We start from the raw sequence: 19,588 nt of genomic DNA, 5'->3' as shown, positions 1-19,588 counted from the left end.
AATTAATGATATACAATTGCGTTTTTTAGAGAAAAGGTCAAGTTAGCATAATGAAAAAATATCACCACTATAAACAATATTAGAACGAACTTTTCTACTGAGGTTGTGTCTTCTCCATCTGAAGGTGTTTGATAAAAATCTAGACAGGCATTCTAAGTATGATCCCTAACCTATTTGCTTTAAGAAGTTAAGAATGTTGCATTTTCTACTAGAAACATAGAAGATTGTCGGCAGAAAAAGACCTCATGGTCCATCTAGTCTGCCCTTATACTATTTCCTGTATTTTATCTTAAGATGGATATATGTTTATCCCGGTCATGTTTAAATTCAGTTACTGTGGGTTTACCAACCATGTCTGCTGGAAGTTTGTTCCAAGCATCTACTACTCTTTCAGTAAAATAATATTTTCTCACATTGCTTCTGATCTTTGCCCCAACTAACCTCAGATTGTGCCCCCTTGTTCTTGTGTTCACTTTACTACTAAGTAAATTTTTATTACTAAAAACAAGGAAAGAAAAGAGGAATCCAACAAAAACAATTTCAAACTGATCCAAAATGGTAAAGAATTTTCTTAAGCCCATTGGTTTCTCATTCTCAGTTCTACATACAGCAAGTGTAACCAAGTTAAATATATTCCCCTCATATCACCCTTTTATCTATTTTGCATTCTTCTCTCTCTTGATCCACCTCCAACCTCTTAGCCTTTTAATCTCTGACAAGAAACATTTGATGAGATAGGAGGCTCTTTTGATAAGTGCTAATCAAAGCACGTACATTGCCATGTAAGTATTTCTGAGGAGAAATTCTAACATGAAATATTTGGGCCAAGAACCTTTAGCACAAAGATAGACAGTTCATCAGAACTATCACAGAGCAGTCATTTATTAACCATTTTAAGCCAGATTCAGATCCTGCCCAACCCAATCTTTCTTTGCATATGTATCTGCTTTCCACAGCTGTTCATGCAACTCTTCTTTTGTGCTGCTATATTTCTAGGACAGGCAACATTTGCTTTCTAAAGCCTGTGATGCCATTCTTAATTGCCTGTGTGAACAAGCTTTGAATGCCGGAGCTAAACTTTTGTCGTACCATATTGCAAAGCTCGGATTTTCAAAGGGAGGAAATTTACACATTTATTTGTGGAATCCGAAAGGATGTGCCTCTGCAATGCATTATCAAATTCTACACTCTGCTTTACTAACAACTCAGGGAGACCTGGGAGCATGAGAGGGATTTCTTTTTAACTTTGGTTGCTGAGCAACAACACAAGTGAGGTAAAATAAAATAGCACAGGGAAATAAGAGAGGAGGCACTGAACTAAAGAAAGGAGTCACACTTTAAATATATAGCAGCAGAGAATAAAGCCAAATGTCGTGTTAAAGGAGAGCACTCCCAAGTTGCAACATGAATATGCTTGCCCTCATTTTATTCTTGAGCTTATTTTTACTTTTATTAAATGCACATGATGAAAATATATCTTTGAAGGAAAAGCAAATGTTTCTTCCTTCTCTTGAACTGAAATATATATTTTCTTTTCAGGAGGAAAATACTGTCATGGTAATTTAATTAAAATGAGACATAGCTGGTTATTGCTCAGCATCAGAATAATTCCTAAATGTTTTGAGTAGCTTGATCTTTCTAAAGAAGATCCACTTGGCAAAAGGATAAACTCAGTAGGAATAAATACTGTTTAGGATTGTATTTGCACAGAACTGGAAAAATCCGCAAATACCTGAAGACAATGAGATCATCAAGAAAATATACGACTGTGCAGAGATGGACAGATTGACAATGGAACTTAATAATCGAAAAGAATCGGACTATTATGAAACCTGGACAAAATGGTACCAATGGACAAAAAAAAGAAACTTAAAAGAAGCATTGGAATAAAACATCAAGAAATCTAAAAGTAATTAGAAGACAATGTCGACAGGAATGTATATACGATGTAGATTAATCTGTAAATATGACTATGTACTTTAAAAAAAAAGGAAAAAAATTAATAAATATATATATATATTTAAAAATACTGTTTAGGTTAAGTATGAAAACCCCACAGTGCTGACAGCAATTGGAGCAATGCTGACAGCAATTGGAGCAACAAGAGAGATCATATCTGATAATTTAGGTTGAGAATTCAAGGAGATTCTTATATCACGAACGGCTGTAGAAGATACTACATTTTGCTCCATGCAATTTATTATTTCTTTGAAGGCTTAAGTAGAAGATCTCTATAGATCCTTTTTGGATTGAAGTTGAAGTGTCTTACAAAATGGAACAATCTGGGAGTCCTCCTGAGAATTACAATTTTATTTATTATCATTGCATTGGGTGAGATCATCCAAGGGCATGGGGTGAGGTATCATCAGTATGCTGATGATACCCAGTTATACATCTCCACCCCATGTCCAGTCAACGAAGCAGTGGAAGTGATGTGCCGGTGCCAGGAGGCTGTTGGGGCCTGGATGGGTGTCAACAAACTCAAACTTAATCCAGACAAGACGGAATGGCTGTGGGTCTTGCCTCCCAAGGACAATTCCATCTGTCCGTCCATCACCGTGGGAGGGGGGAAACTATTGACCACCTCAGAGAGGTTTTGCAACTTGGGCGTTGTCCTCGATCCACAGCTGACATTAAAACATCATCTTTCGGCTGTGGCAAGGAGGGCGTTTGCCCAGGTTCGCCTGGTTCACCAGTTGCAGCCCTATTTGGACAGGGAGTCATTGCTCACAGTCGCTCATGCCCTCATCACCTCGAGGTTCGATTACTGCAATGCTCTCTACATGGGGCTACCTATGAAAAGTGTTTGGAAACTTCAGATCGTGCAGAACATGGCCGCGAGAGCCATCGTGGGGCTTCCCAGATTCGCCCACGTTTCCACAACACTCCGTGGCCTGCATTGGCTGCCGATCAGTTTCCGGTCAAAATTCAAAGTGTTGGTTATGACCTCTAAAGCTCTACATGGCAGTGGACTAGAGTACCTTCGGAACCGTCTGCTACCGCACGAATCCCAGCGACTGATAATGTCCCACAGAGTTGGCCTTCTCCGGGTCCCGTCGACTAAACAATGTCGTTTGTTGGACCCCAGGGGAAGAGCCTTCTCTGTGGCGGCCCCAGCCCTCTGGAACTGCCCCCACCCTTCTTGTCTTCCGTAAATTACTCAAGACCCATCTATACCGCCAGGCATGGGGGAGTTGAGACACCTTTTCCCCCAAGCTTTTTATATTTTTATCTTTATGTTTGGTATGTATGTGCTGTTTGTTTTTTAATATGATAGGGTTTTATATGCTTCTTTTAATATTAGATTTGTTTCGTGTTAATATTGTTTTATTACTGTTGTGAGCTGCCCCGAGTCTTCGGAGAGGGGCGGCATACAAATCTAATAAATTGAATTGAATTGAATTGTTTTGTTGTCAGGAAATAAACAAGAGAGATGTTAGTGGGACAGTCAGTGGGATCTCCTGCCATAGGTGCAAAAATAATCTTGCATATCATGTTTCTTGAAAGGAGTGAAACCATTAGATTTGTCTCAGGTAGAAAAAAGTAATCTGCCACTAACCCAATGCACAAGTTTTCACAGTAACTATAAGTTCAAGATATGGATAGTGCTCTGTTCTTGATTATTGTCTTCTCTGGCTTTGTCCCCCTTCATTAAACACTAATGAAGATTTTCCAACACCCAGTTCCTCTGGGTGTCACAATTTTCCACTTCCACAATTCCCTGGAATGATTGTTCCAAGGAAGGTCAGGACATGGATGGTGAAACCCATGGTGGTGAAGAGGATGGGCAGAACCTCTCACATGTTTGATAATTTTCACGATCCTTGAGTATTTTTATCAGCTATTTTACATTCTCTTCTTATTTTTCAGATTTGGCGCTTCATAAAAGATCATAAATTTGCAAGATTCTTGCACTTATGATGCATCTCAATTCCCATAATTTAAATCCGTCAACCAAACCAGAGTCAAGGTCTACATTTTTTACAGGAACCATCCTAGGCATGCCGTATCTGGACTACATCAAAGAGAGAGAGAGAAAAAAATTATTTTTCTCTGTCATCTAGTAGTTGTCTGAATGTTTGCAGCCCAGATATGGTAGCCCCAACTGAGAGTTCCATTATGACACAGCTGGATGGCTCGCACAACATCATGTTAAAATGTTTAAGTATAGCACACAGGAGGCCTACTTTTTGCTAATTATGCTTCATTTATTTTTGGATTTAAAGGTTCCAATTCAAGCCAATTGAAAAATTTCAAGGATGCCAAATTGGGGAGGTGGAGCCAAATGTGGCGCATGTGATAAAACGGTCTACCATGCGGAGGAAATTCAGTGTAATGGACGGAGTTTTCATAAGACATGTTTCCTATGCAGTAAGTTCATCTATGTTTGTTCTTTCACGAAATAATTGCAGATTGTTATTCCTTATTGTAACCACTGGAATGATAGCTAATATCCTTTATTTCTGCCTACCAAAAGAGCAGCTAAATAATATTATTTAATAATATTAGCAGCTAAACAACATTATTTAATAATAATTAAATAATTACAATACTAATTATTGTATTCAAATGTTATATTCGCAAATGAATACATACCAAATAAATCAATCCTCAGTTCTTCTAAAGTTTTCAGAAACATATTTTATAGTGCTTGAGAGAAAATCTTTTACAGAGTCATAACATTATTCAAGTGGATTAACTCACAGAGTATTAAGTCATAATATTAATAATAACAATAGCACTTAGACTTATATATTGCTTCATAATGCTTTATAGTACACTCTGAGTCTAAGTTCTTTCAGAATTGGCATATTATTCCCAATAATCCGGGTGTTAATTTTACCGATCTCGGAAATATTACATTTTAGAAACAGAGAAGACTGACGGCAGAAAAAGACCTCATGGTCCATCTAGTCTGCCCTTATACTATTTCCTGTATTTTATCTTACAATGGATATATGTTTATCCCAGGCATGTTTAAATTCAGTTACTGTGGATTTACCAACCATGTCTGCTGGAAGTTTGTTCCAAGGATCTACTACTCTTTCAGTAAAATAATATTTTCTCATGTTGTCTTTGATCTTTCCCCCAACTAACTTCAGATTGTGTCCCCTTGTTCTTGTGTTCACTTTCCTATTAAAACACTTCCCTCCTGAACCTTATTTAATCCTTTAACATATTTAAATGTTTCGATCATGTCCCCCCTTTTCCTTCTGTCCTCCAGACTATACAGATTGAGTTCATTAAGTCTTTCCTGATACGTTTTATGCTTAAGACCTTCCACCATTCTTGTAGCCCGTCTTTGGACCCGTTCAATTTTGTCAATATCTTTTTGTAGGTGAGGTCTCCAGAACTGAACTGAAATAAGCCATAATAGGTTAGCATAAAATTAGCTATAAATCCCTTTATTAACCACAATTTTTGGGACCATACAACATAAGTCTTAAGTATAAAATGTATCAGGAAAGACTTAATGAACTCAATCTGTATAGTCTGGAAGACAGAAGGAAAAGGGGGGACACGATCGAAACATTTAAATATGTTAAAGGGTTAAATAGGGTTCAGGAGGGAAGTGTTTTTAACAGGAAAGTGAACACAAGAACAAGGGGACACAATCTGAAGTTAGTTGGGGGAAAGATCAAAGGCAACATGAGAAAGTATTATTTTACTGAAAGAGTAGTAGATCCTTGGAACAAACTTCCAGCAGAAGTGGTTGGTAAATCCACAGTAACCGAATTTAAACATGCCTGGGATAAACATATATCCATTGTAAGATAAAATACAGGAAATAGTAAAAGGGCAGACTAGATGGACCATGGGGTCTTTTTCTGCCGTCAGTCTTCTATGTTTCTATGTTTCTATAAGTCGGAATTGATTGGCTCAGAGTCATTGTTTGAGATGGATGGCTATAGAAATTGGGAAAATAAATAAATAAATGAATAAAGCAAGCAAGCAAGCAAATAAAATGTAAATAAAAAATAAGCAATATAGTATGATGTTTTTAATCCAATTGTAGCTTGGGAAGGAGCCTTCAATATACCCTACTCCAATTTTCTAATGTAGAATATCCATTGCTATAACTCCCAGAAGGTTTTAATAGTAACTCTTTGCTTAAAATCCTCTGAGGGAAAATGTGTGACACACTGTATATGTGATAGTTCTATTTGTTGACATCTCTGTTGTGTTTATGAAAAGTGCCACATTGGATAACATAAAGATTGGTTATGAGAGAAACAAGCTTGAATTCATGGTCAGCTAGAAGTTCTACACATTAGCTCTCTAAGATCTGGGGTGAGTCCTCCAGAGCGCCTCCAAAAATTTACATCAAACACTAATTTTAACATGACAAAGGAGAAATATTTATTTATTCAATTTATATGCTGCTTGTCTTGCCTCGAGGTGTCTCTAGACAGCTTGCAAATATTAGATGCATGGATGTAAACATCTTATATGTATTTAATTTAAATTTTCAATACCATTGTTATTGTTTTTCTCACGGCATTTTCTCATTTGAAAGTCAATGAATGTCTTGCCACAAGAAAGATTGTATTATTATTATTATTATTATTATTATTATTATTATTATTATTAATTAGATTTGTATGCCGTCCCTCTCCGAGGACTCGGAGAAGCTCACAACAAATATATTATACTGATAGAAAATTGATGTTCTTTTCTTTTATTGGTCTGATAATTACTTAGATGTCTTTACCCATATTAAGAATAGGTTTTGACTGTTGAAAAAATAATCAGTGTTTTTGGAGGAATGAAGAAGAATAAGGAGACCCAATAATCAATACTGACAGAAATTTTATGACAGCATAACTGATAAAATACCTTTCAGTCAGTCTGTGCTAGGATCAATGAAGAATCTAGATGTTGCATATCAAATAATAATGAACATCAAATGAAATGCAGAACAGGACCGACTCTAATAAAAGAATAATTTAGCAAGCTAAAGAAGGGCTGATGGTTGGAGGGACCAGAACCTGTACTGTATTCTTTCCAATCTTTTCTGAAAGGTGGACATTTTTTTTAATATTCAACACAACCTCTCCTTTCATATAATTGAAACTGACATTCTAGTGGCTGGAACAAGGAATAATGGTTTTACAGTACATTGATTGAGAGTTGATTCATGGTGAAACATTAGGAAACGCTTCCTGTCTCTTAAGTCCCTGATCAGTAATTGATTTTCTCAAAATAATGACCTATCTACTGTTCACACCTGATGGATGGATGGAGATCCAGTTTCTTTACTTAATACCTTCTCCTCTGAGTTGACAGCTGATAGCAAGATAGCACTCTTTTCTCTCTGTTTGTTAGAAATGCAAAAATGCATACAATGGCTTTTAATTTTCAACATTAGGCTTTATTGTAGAGACTTTTAGACTGCAACTGCATCCTCATTGTCTGGGAATTAAATTCTTATTAAACATAATAGGCCATACGTCTGCATAAAAGGCATCAAGGTTGCTGCTGTTTGGTTGGTTGCATTATACGTTTACATTATTTCTTGTAGCAAAAGTTCGTGAGTTAGTTTGTTGTTTAAATTGTTATATGATTTTATGGTGTTCACACAGCTTGAAGTATAATTAGTAGGAATATAAATAATAAATGGCCTTCAGTCATTAATTTTGTGGAACAATGCTGGCACAAAACACAGCCTCTACTCTCTCTGTATGTGTGTGTGTGTGGAATTCTACCCCTTATGATATGACTTGCTGTCATTAACACCTCTGATTTGTCCAAGTCAGTTTTGACTTAAAGGGCATGTGTGGTGGCTGTGTGGCTCAATTGCAATTTGTCAACTTCAAACTGCTTTCTGACAGATGAGTCGTCTCAGCTAGCAAGGCTTTGGAGCCATCTGTTGCAGCACAGACTCTCTGTTCCAAAGAGACCAGAAATAGAAGCACTTTATCTGCTGCTACAGCCATCCCTTAACAACTCACAGAGCAAATGTCATTATCTATTCTTCCCAGATGAGAATGCAGAATCGTCAAGGAAGAAATTCACAAAATCACAGGACATTGTTTCTTTAAAATTTTATCTGTTCTGATTTATTTCAATAATTTTCATTTGTGATCTTAATGCACCGGAGAAAATGTATTTGTAACATCTGCTTTTGAAACATTTGCAATGGCCTTTGTTAATTTCGTAAGTGAAAGATGTTATAGTCATATAGCTAGCAATATTACTGCAATATAGTAAAGAATAAATCTTGTTTTTGTTCCATGGGGGTAGTGATGGAATTCAAAAAACCATTACTTCCCACAATTGTGACCCAGACTTAGCCTTTGAATATACATTGCCAAAAATACAAATAAAACTTAATTTGCATTAGACTTCAAAGGATCTATAAGTATTCAAAGCATTTCATATAATCTTAAGGAACTTTGCAATGGTGTTTTATATAAGGCCGGAATTCTTCATGACCTTCACTTCAAAGCTGGATAGGCAGACATGGTTTATGGCTGGTGAGGGATATGAAAGAGAAGCTGTCCCATGCATAATCTTTATTATAATACCATGTTCGCTCAAAGTGTGTTTTCATTGGGGAAATTCTTTCCTCAAATAAGCAAATTTAATTTGCCTGAACTTTGCAGAAGATCCTGGTCCAGTGGGCACCCAGATTTAGTTTTGAGTTTAACTTAGCTTAGTATCTCTTTGGAGAAAAGTATCACCAGAGATTTTACAGCATTTCTGTAATGCTACTTTAGTTATAAATATATGTGCAGCTAGGCATGGCTTAAAGTTGCAACAGAGCTTTCAAGTGCATAGGATCAACTCTATGGAAAGAGTCCTTAAGACTTTCCGAACTCAAAACTTGCTATCCTTATTGTTCTGCCGGAGTGTTTCAACCGCCCGTAATTACTGGGTAATTAGTCTAGGAAGACACACACCACACGATAAAAGGAAAACCCAAAAGTTTTTATAAACAGAAAAACAGAAACAGCTCCTTTTTTAAATGTCAAAGGGATTTTCTAGTACACACAAGGCACAGGTTAAATGCAATCCAATTGATCACCCAATAACTGGGAACTTGAGTCCAATTCTAAAGTCCAGAGAGTCCACACACAATCTTGAACAGCACAAAAACCACGATCTTGACGAAACAATGAATCAGATAAACTGCCATGAGGCTAAAACACCAGGTTGCACTTTTATCTGTAGCACTAATTACAGCAGCCCCACCCAACCACAGGTGGCCTCATTTTCTCTTGTAATAATCCTTCAGTTGTTGTCTCCTATGCATCACTCTATGCATGCGTGGATGTGTCATTAATTCTTGTTCAGAATCCAAGGATGATACAGATGATTGATCTCCTCCTGGGCTGTCTGCCAAACTCCCCTCTTCCCTGTCACTCACGCTTTCTTGGCCAGAGGAGGCTTCGTCGGCAGATTCCATCGGGAGCAAAACTGGCCTGCGGCATGTGGATGTTTCCCCCACATCCACCTGCACATTCCTTGGGGCAAGAGCTGGGCCAGAGCTAACCACAACACTTGTCATTATCAAGGAATTCTAGCTTGAATTCTAGCTTTTATTCTTTATATGATACTCTTCTCATGGGCTGAAATGGTGAAGAAAACAGACACATATTTTTCATCCTAGTTTTTCTGGACCTGTGATTACTTCTCATTTCTCTAACAATAGATGAAACTAGTTTATAATGCCTTTATTATATAGGAAACTTTTAATATCCTCATTTTCAAATCTCCAATGTAGAATATAGTAAAGTGCAGGCTTCTCTGTTTGCAGATCAAAACTATAATGTGTGTTTTCATCTTTCTCTCTCAGTGGGTTGCCGAAAAGCTTTGGACAGCACAACAGTAGCGGCTCATGAATCTGAAATCTACTGCAAAACGTGTTATGGGAGGAAATATGGCCCCAAAGGAATTGGCTATGGGCAAGGTGCCGGTTGTCTCAGCACGGACACAGGAGAACATCTGGGGCTGGATTTACAGCAGCAGTAAGTGAAATTCTGGGTTGTTTTATAATTATAGCTGTAGTTGCATCCAGTTAATTCTCTCAGTTTCCATAACAACAAGCCTCAGAAACAGTTCTCTGGTTGTTTTTATTTTATTTATTTTTTTGTTTTTATTTGTTTGTCAAGTCAGGTATTCCTAAATTTAGTTAATGTTTGAGATAAAAATATTAATATATGCTAAACTTTCTTGCTACCAGCTCACCAAAGCCAGGTCGTCCTTCTACCCCTACCAACCCTTCAAAATTTGCCGCAAGGTTTGGAGATGTAGAAAAATGTCCTCGTTGTGGAAAGTCAGTGTATGCTGCAGAGAAGATAATAGGAGGGGGAAAGGTAAGAAATGTATGAAATGTATGAAATATGTCATCACAATACACAGTTACTATTAAAACACTTTGGCTGACAGCAGTCACAAACCAAGAAACATTAATAAAGTGTTAACTGTTTCATATTCTCACATATACAATACGTGAGATTCCAACTCTATACAACACTAAAGAGAAGCCATATGTTGATGTGCCAAGGATTATGCTGCAGAAAGACATACAGTATTTGTCTTTATTTCACATTTTAAAATGACATTTTAAATCTTGATTTTGCAGTTGGTAGTCCAATTCTGCTCTGCTTGAGGAACAATAATTACTATGATTTTATGTCTACTCTGCATAAATTCATACTGCCCCCACCCGCCTTGCCTTCTGCAAGTCTGAAGACCCACTTGTGCCAACAGGCTTGGGGACAGTAGACATCAGCCCATGCCAACGAATGGAATGCATGTTTGGTTTGCCAAAATGAGAGTGACTGGTTTTTTTTAATAAATTGGGTTTTAGATTGTTTTAATTTAAAATAATTGGATTTAGGTAATTTTGTATTGTTTCTTTTGTATATGTTGTAAGCCGCCCCGAGTCCTTGGAGAGGGGCGGCATATAAATCAATCAATGAAATAAATAAATGTACTGTCTGAAGTCCAGATTAGTTTGTGAAAGGTAAATTAAGGTCAGATAATCCTTTTATTAATTTATCAATAGATTGCCAAACATAAACCTTGCTGTGCAAAAACTTTATGTCAGTTAATTCTTTTTTTGTCTTGGATTTCAGCCGTGGCACAAGACCTGCTTCCGATGTGCTATTTGTGGGAAAAGTCTAGAATCTACAAATGTTACAGATAAAGATGGAGAGATTTATTGTAAAGGCAAGTGAAATATGTAAAATATCATTTCAGAGAAGCTTATTAGCATGCAGGCTTAGACTATGCATGTAGGATTTAGACCGAATTTTTTCCCCAAAGAAGTATCCAAGGAAACTTGATTCTTTCAAAGATCATGGTGAAGGATACATCCACACATCAGACCAAATTCAATGAAGAGTCAGTCTGGTGAAATGATTAATATCAATAGCATTTAGACTTATATACCACTTCATAGTGCTTTTACAGCCCTCTCTAAGTGGTTTACAGAATCAGCATATTGCCCCGAACAATCTGGGTCCTCATTTTACCCACCTTGGAAGGATGGATGAGTCAACCTTGAGCCCGTGGTGAGATTTCGACTGCTGAACTACAGCTAGCAGTTAGCTGAAGTTGCCTGCAGTGCTGCACTCTAATCACTGCGCAACCCTGGCTCTTTTGAGACATCAGGCCACTAGAAACTGGGGGATCATGAATTCTAGTTCTGCCTTAGGCTTAAAGCCAATTGGGTGACCTTAGAGCAGTGTTTCCCAACCTTTTTTGAGCCGCGGCACATTATTCATATTTTCAAAATCCTGGGGAACACTGAACGGGGGGACCGGGGGGGGGGCGCTAAAGAAAAGTTTGGACAAAAAAAATATCTGTTCCTCCATTTCACTCTATTTGTCCCTCCCTCTTTCTCTCTCTTCCTTCCTTCCCTTCTTTCTCTCTCTCCATCCCTCTTTCTTTCTTCCTCTCCTTTTTGCTCTTTCTATCCCTCCTTCCCTCCCTCTATGTCTTTCTCTCTCCCTTGCTCTCTCTCTGCCTCTCTTGCTATCTCTTTCATTCTCTCTCTTTCTGTCTCTCTTGCTATGTCTCTTTCATTCTCTCTCTCTATCTCTTTCTCTCTCTCTCTCTGTCTCTTGCTCTTTCTCTCTCTCTCTCTCTTGCTATCTCTTTCTTTCTCTCTGTCTCTTTCTCTCTTTCTGTGTCTCTTGCTATCTCTCTTTCTCACTCTCTATCTTTCTTTCTGTCTCTCTCTGTCTTTCTTGCTATCTCTCTCTCTCTCTCTCTTGCTATCTCTTTGTCTCTCTCTCTCTTGCTATCTCTTTCTTTCTTTTTTTTCTCTCTCTTTTGCTGTGTCTCTCTTTCTCTCTCTCTCGGGCGGGGGGGGCACGGGGGGCTAAAGAAAAGTTTGGACAAAAAAATATCTCTTCCTCCATTTCACTCTATTTCTCCCTCCCTCTTTCCTCCCTCCCTCTGAGAAGCGAAGCCAGGGAGGGCTGAGAGAAAAGGGGAGCGGCGCGAGAGAGAGAGGGGCGGGGCGGGCAGGGCATTCCCGAAACGGACGGAGAAAGCCCTCTCTCACAGCGAAAGCGCTCCCAGCCAGGGGGCTGCGAGAGAGGGCATTCTCTGTCCGTTTCGGGAAAGCCTGCCCCGGCACCGGCATTGCCCCGCCCAGCTGGAGCTTCCCTAGGAGCTCCGCGGCACACCTGGCTGTGTCTCGCGGCACACTAGTGTGCCGCGGCACACCGGTTGGGAAACGCTGCCTTAGAGCATTCACTATCTCAGCCCCAAGGGGGCAAGAACCCTTCCAAATTCTTGCCAAGAAAACCGAAGTCACCAGGAGTCAACATTGACTTGAAGACAAAAAAAACCAAACCAGCAAGATTTTAATTTACATTTTTGCTAATATTTTTTTAAAATGCTAGTCGAATTACAAATTTTCAAACATTTTACTGCCCTGAAAAATGAACTATGAGTAAAAAAAACAAACACAGAGCCAGTTTCTCTCTCATTAACATTTGATCTTTCTCCCCATCTCATACTATACCTTTCTCCATTTTCCTTAAGCAATGTAATGCCTCCAATATTATCTTAATCCTCATTATGAATTGAGAAAGGGCAGTGGCTTCTTTGTGGCTTAATTGGTTGTGTGAACCCAACCAAATTTGGTCTGATCAAGAGATAAATGATGACGCAAATCACAGTGTGGTATTGATGTATCGCAGTTGGCAAGCCTTTGGTCAGGCTAGTAATCACGCTAGCAAAAAATGACATGATCATGTTGAAATCAACCCATGAAGCTCCTTGTGTTAAACATTTGCTTTAAAACCTATATCACTTGCTGATTTCAGGTGGAATCAAAGAGATGAGAGTTCCTCAATGCGGCTATCTTCCTGTGGTCATCTAAATTTTTATACAACAGATCTGGTGGTCCTGTCTGCCCTTAAACTGTTATTATGCCTGCTTTAAAATGCTGCACTTTTAATATAAATAATAAGAAATAATAAAGTCTAAACCAGTACCCAGTCAAGTAGGGAAATGACTAAATGGAGACAAAGAGCAAATAAAGTAGTAACATGGAGTTATTTAGGTTATATGTATGTAGGCGTATTTCTACATGGTACTGTTCCCAATGCTTTATAGAAAAATTGGGTTTTATGAAAGATTAGATAATGTTTTGTGTTGACAGGCTTATGAATATAGTTAAATCTATCATTCCTTTCTTTGTTTTACAGTTTGCTACGCAAAGAATTTTGGCCCTAAAGGAATTGGATTTGGTGGCCTCACTCAAGTTGAGAAGGTGGAATAAAATACCATGTTGAGATCTCATTTAGGCCTATCTAAATAAGTAACAATGAAATTTTAATTTCTTACACAGCTGTTATAACATGTTGTGGGAAATCATTTTTGAAAAAATACCACTTCATTCCTGAGCAACAGAACTCCACAACACTGAGATGCAGACTGTTCATAAACAACTTCTGAATCAAAATTCTGGTTATTTTATCAAGATAATTGCACAGACAATCCTGACACGGTTATTTTTACATTTGTGGTAATTAAGCAAAACTCAATTCCTATTCTTTATACATTATATGAAACATCAATCAAGTGAAGATGGAACATGAAATATAGGCATTTGATTATGATTTGTCAGAATGATAACATACTTTAATAAATCTTCCTGCAAGTATGATGTCTACATATTTTTTAAATTTTAATCCTCTCAAAATTTTGATGTCTTGTTGAGGAAAGGCTGATTGGTTATTCATCTTTAAGCATATTTTACAGAAGACAGCAGTAAATGTGCTGTGATGCATAAAAGAAGTGTAATTAAATCGTGAGCACCAAGATATTTCATTAATCATTTCTCAAATTACTTTACACAGAATTCTTATTGTAATTTCGCTTAAACTTTGCACTCAATCAAAATACAGTGGTGCCTCGACATACGAGTTTAATTTGTGTCAGAGCCGAGCTCGTATGTCGATCAATTCGTATTTGGCTTTTAGCCCCAAGATAACTGGAAAAAATGGAATTCTTGCGCCACCTAGTGGACGCTCGGCTCGTATCCTGAATTTGAGCTCGGGTGTCGAACAGAAATTTTGCTCGCGTCTCAGTTCGTAACTTGGAATACTTGCATGTGGAGCAGCTCGTATCTAGAGGTATTACTGTACAATTGTAATCTGCATTTATCTGAGGTAACTTTTATTCTATTCCACTCTGGCATGAACTTCAGGATGCACCAGACTTGCACTGCAGGTCAAATATGCCATAAAAAATAGTAACACCTATCAGAAAGATTCATAGCCAATCTTTTAAATCTGTTTTTACATGCATTAGGTCAATTGAAAAAAAAAGTTTGTCATTGCTCCCTATATTGTTGCTCCCTACAGTACAGTGACTGTTATATTTTCCTTTAAATATTTAAAGCCAGTAATATACTTTTCAGCTTTAACTGAAATGTGAGCATAATATGTCAAATCCAAACAGCCTTTATGTAGGTTAGGGATGTACAGTGCTTTGCATTCAATTTCCATAAGATGCTTCAAAAACCATGAGAGTTCCAACATAGCAATTAACTACAATACTTTAAAGAAACGATGTCTTTTTCCTAGATCACTATGGGAGATTTGCTCTAAGCACTGCATAGTCCTAATACATACTTATGTATCAGCAGAGAAGTATAATAAACTAGATTTCATATAATAGCATATGTTGATATTTCAAATCATCTTTATTTTCTTTACGGAGTGTAGATTTTGAAGGATTGAGATAAATGAATCATAGATTTTCCTGCTTTATTTAAAAATAATATTTTCTGCAAGCTGAGGACGCTTAACATTTCACAACTGTATTTGTTCCAAATCCAGGTATTTCAAAATATTATACATGAGCCATGGTTGCCATTGCATTTCCAGTTTGCTTCAGTTTAACCATGTAAACTTTAGGGTTTTTTTGAAAGAGCAATCAAACACATAGCAAATAACAAAATAATTTGTAATATACATTACAATATTCTAAATATCTTTTTTGAAAATATCAGTAAATTCCAGGCAGTTGATTGCAGATTTTCGCCTTCACACTGGATGAATGTGTCGATCTTTTGCCAAATTAAACATTAAAGTGTATTGCTTAGTCCAATCAATTATATTGGGCTTGAGAATTCCAAAGCATCTACACTGAAAGAAGTCTGCAATGTTCTGGAAGAATCCAAGACTAGAAAAGAAAAGTCACACAGATTGAAAATCATCTTCATATTTTTTTAAAAACTATGCCTGCAGTATCTCTATATCATGGAAGTATCCAAGAACTATTGATAAGTTTACAAATGAATTGTTTTCAATCAAGTACAATGTATCTTAGTCTATCCCCATTATTTGGATTAGTGGTACACTTGGAATTTGAGAAAACACTTGTGGCTTGGTGATTTCCTAACAGAATGCTATGACAAAGAGGGATTTCCTATTTACAGTCATTTAAGCAATTTTGTGAAATTATGAAACAAATTAGAGTTAGAGTTCCAAATTACTGATTTTTTTTTTCATATATGCCTTTTTATTCTGACACTGAACTCACAGAATTCAAGAAGCGAAGCTCAGCAATAAGAAACTAAGTATATGACAGATGCAGTGTTTGCCTCAAAATGCCAAACTGTGTTTTACTTTATATATGGATTTTAAATTACAGATCATTGTGAAAGATAAGTATTCCTTGTCAAGTTCCAAAACCTACGAAAGGCCACAGAGTTATTTCTAAACGGTTTCCTTCATGATTCCTCACCTATAGATAGAAATCTTGCCAAACTAAAGCAATTATGTGCATCATGAAAGATATACTCTGAGAACACGTAGAGCGTAGCCTTCTTTCTCCCAACTAAACTATCTAGATTTGAATGTTAGCTGAAAAGAGAAGAACATGCATGATATGTAACAGAATAACTAGGGTTTCATGCATTAATTACATTTGAAGGAAGTATATGCACCCCAACCATTTTTTACTACTGAATACAGTGATACCTCATCTTACAAACGCCTCGTCATACAAACTTTTCGAGATACAAACCCGGGGTTTAAGATTTTTTTTGCCTCTTCTTACAAACTATTTTCACCTTACAAACTCACCACCGCCACTGGGATGACCTGCCTCTGGACTTCCGTTGCTGGCGAAGCACCCGTTTTTGCGCTGCTGGGATTCCCCTGAGGCTCCTCTCCATGGGAAACCCCACCTCCGGACTTCTGTTGACAGCGAAGCACTTGTTTTTGCGATGCTGGGATTCCCCTGGTGGGATTCCCCTGCAGCATTGCAAAAACACAGAAGTCCAGAGGTGGGGTTTCCTATGGAGGGGAACCTCAAGGGAATCCCAGCAGCGCAAAAACGGGCGCTTTGGCTGGCAAAAGGGGTGAATTTTGGGCTTGCACACATTAATCGCTTTTCCATTGATTCCTATGGGAAACATTGTTTTGTCTTATAAACTTTTCACCTTAAGAACCTTGTCCCGGAACCAATTAAGTTTGTAAGACAAGGTATCACTGTAATTTGATAATTCTATGGAGATGTTGCCTCATTCCACTATATATACAGAATATCTTAAACTCAACGCACAAACAATTATCCTGATAACTATTATTTATTGCCCTGAAAACTATTATTTATATAAAAGATTCTCTACAGCTCTTCATTGTTGTGGGATAGGGGGGATAGGTTTAGTGGTGCCAGGTACATATTTTAAAGCAATTGTATTTTTTAAAGCAAGCCACATTTAACAACTATGATTACTTTAAGCAAAAATGGTTATTGGACAGTGATACTTTCTAAATTGACTTACTTATATGGAGTCTTCCTAAGTGAAATAGGATGTTTGGAATATTTACTCTGCTTCCGGAGAGTAGTCCTTTCATGTGAAGTCAATCCAAGAAATGCAATCTGAAAAATGAAAGAATTAAAAAGGAAAAGAGTAACTGAATGCCAATTAATACATGAATAATATATTGAAAAAATGAAATGTCAAAAGTATTTGATATAATTTTTCTTTTTAAACAAGCAAAAATAAGAACAATTTCTTCAGCTGAAAATGCATTGATAAATGAAAAACAGGAATGACACTGATAAATCAATCTATTAACAGAAGTCAAAAATATAAATTAATTGAAATTTGTATCTGAAAGACTATATAGTGCAATTTATACACTGCAATTATATTGGGACAATAACTTTTTCTAAGCAATTCTCGAATTCAGGGGTCTGCAACCTTAAACACTGAAAGAGCCATTTGGACCTATTTCCTACAGAAAAGAAAACTCAGGGATTCATAAAAGCTGGGTGGGCGTGGCTAACTCAATGTCACTCACCCCCCACTCAGTCACATGACTCCTTAGCCATGCCTATCCAGCCGGTCATTAGGGAAAAGAACCGATGTTAAAAAACACTCGGAGCCGCAAACCGTTTTGACATCTAAAATGACGTCAAATGATGTCTGCCTCTCTCGCTTCTCTGTATTTCTCTCCCCCCACTTTTATCTCTCTTCCACTCTCTCTCTATCCCTTTCTTCCCCTCTTTGTTTCTCTCTCCCCCTCTCTCTATCTCTGTGTCTCTACTCCCCCTTCTATGTATATCTCTCTCCCTCTTTCCCCCTCTATCTCTGTTCTTCTCCCTCCCTCTCCCCCTCTCTCCATGTGTCTCTCTCACCCCCCCCCCTTTGATTCTGATTCTCCAGTGTCTCATGCAGGGTTCTCGCCGTCCAACAGGAAATGGCGGGCGGCTACTTCTAGCCTTTGTTGGTGTCAGGTGTGCTCAGGGACATACGTTAAATTTCACTGTGCTGGAGAAGTGCTGCAAGAGCAGTGGGCTGACTGGGCACGCTCAGGGAGAAGCATTAAATTTCACTGTGCTATGCAAGGCACTGTCAGCAATAGGCAGGCCATGAGGCGTTGGGCAGGCCATGAGGTGCTCTCACAGCATTTTGCGCAGCACAGTAAAATTTAGTATGCTACATAATGGGAGAAATGGGTCCCCTCTTCCCAGGACCCAATACGATGTGGATCCACAATGCAACCCTGCCCCACTTGCCCCTAGCAACAAGATGAGCATGGTGGGCCTGGAGCGAGTCTTTTCTCAGGTCAGGTGAGTAGTGACTGGGAGGGATGACGGGCAGAGCCTGCCAGTCGTGAGATCAGCCAGAACTGCTGAAAAACGTAAATTACTGATGATGCGAGAGGAAGCCATGGGAGAGGAGCTGCTGGTTGCTGACATCTGCTCTAATTCAAAATCCAAAATAAGCTGATAGAAAGGGCTTTTAGGGTATTTTCATGTCCTGATATTTATTTACACAGACACACGCATATATATTTAATTGTATATATAAATGGGTTTATATGTATGGATGTGTGTGTGTTAATAAACCTCGCATCATTTACTTCTCTTTATCCCAATGACAAATTATTCCATTAAATCGTTAATAACATGGTAACAAAATTAATGCATTTGTTTTGTTTTGAACATTGGTTTTTTTTAAAAAAAACAATGTGTGGTTATCTATTACTTATTGGTGAAGTAAATATTAAGCAGCATGAAAAAAAAATCCTACATATAAAATTACTTTGAGAGCTGATTTTAACAATCAGTTTTGTGCAAAATGACATTATTATTATTATTATTATTATTATTATTATTATTATTATTATTATTTTGAAAGGAAGAAATTAATTAAATGCTGGCTGAATTCTTGGCAACTGTATAACAGTAGAAGTGTCTACTTTAATGTGTCTCAACTCAGCCAGCTGGGAATTCTGGGAATTGAAGTCCATACAACTTGACCTTCCTGAAATTGAAAAATACTGGCCTAGTTCTATGTAAATTCTGCAGCAAAAGGTTGAATTCTACTCCATCAAGGAAAGTTCATACTGTACAGCTCTTTCTGTACTGTTTTATGTTCTATAAGTATATATAAAAGGTGGGGAGAGAAAAAAAGCAGCACAATTATTTTACATTGTGAAGCTGTGACCCATATAAAAGCTACAGAAACCTTCCTCAACATGTGCTTCTTGACTAAAAGCAAGCAGACAGATGCATATCTTGGGTAGTCAAAGTATCCAGCCTCTATTGGCCACAGAACAAATAAAGAAGGCAGCACAATGTTCCTAGTCATCTA

General features: G+C 37.7%; 2 protein-coding genes across 2 annotated transcripts in view; one reads left to right on the top strand and one right to left on the bottom strand.

Moving 5' to 3' along the window:
* The first annotated feature begins 4,247 nt into the window (after positions 1-4,247).
* CSRP3 (cysteine and glycine rich protein 3) lies at positions 4,248-13,818 on the top strand. Its single transcript, XM_070761655.1, has 5 exons — positions 4,248-4,371; positions 9,800-9,971; positions 10,187-10,319; positions 11,085-11,178; positions 13,674-13,818. Exons 1-5 carry the CDS (start codon positions 4,260-4,262, stop codon positions 13,745-13,747), a joined length of 585 nt encoding a protein of 194 aa, XP_070617756.1. The 5' UTR covers positions 4,248-4,259; the 3' UTR covers positions 13,748-13,818.
* A 1,338-nt stretch (positions 13,819-15,156) lies between these two features.
* The window catches only part of ZDHHC13 (zinc finger DHHC-type palmitoyltransferase 13), a 38,510-nt gene continuing 34,078 nt past the window's right edge, over positions 15,157-19,588 (bottom strand). The window contains exons 16-17 of the mRNA XM_070761647.1: positions 17,267-17,364; positions 15,157-15,657 (exon numbers count right to left, since the gene is read on the bottom strand). Of these exons, the coding sequence (XP_070617748.1) occupies positions 15,519-15,657; positions 17,267-17,364 (237 nt within the window). The 3' untranslated portion in view covers positions 15,157-15,518. The remainder of the gene's footprint in view (positions 15,658-17,266; positions 17,365-19,588) is intronic.

This window comes from Erythrolamprus reginae, chromosome 1 (assembly GCF_031021105.1).
Source record: "Erythrolamprus reginae isolate rEryReg1 chromosome 1, rEryReg1.hap1, whole genome shotgun sequence".
NCBI lineage: Eukaryota > Metazoa > Chordata > Lepidosauria > Squamata > Dipsadidae > Erythrolamprus > Erythrolamprus reginae.
Note: the sequence above shows the minus strand (reverse complement) of the source record. Positions and strands in the feature narration are given on the sequence as shown.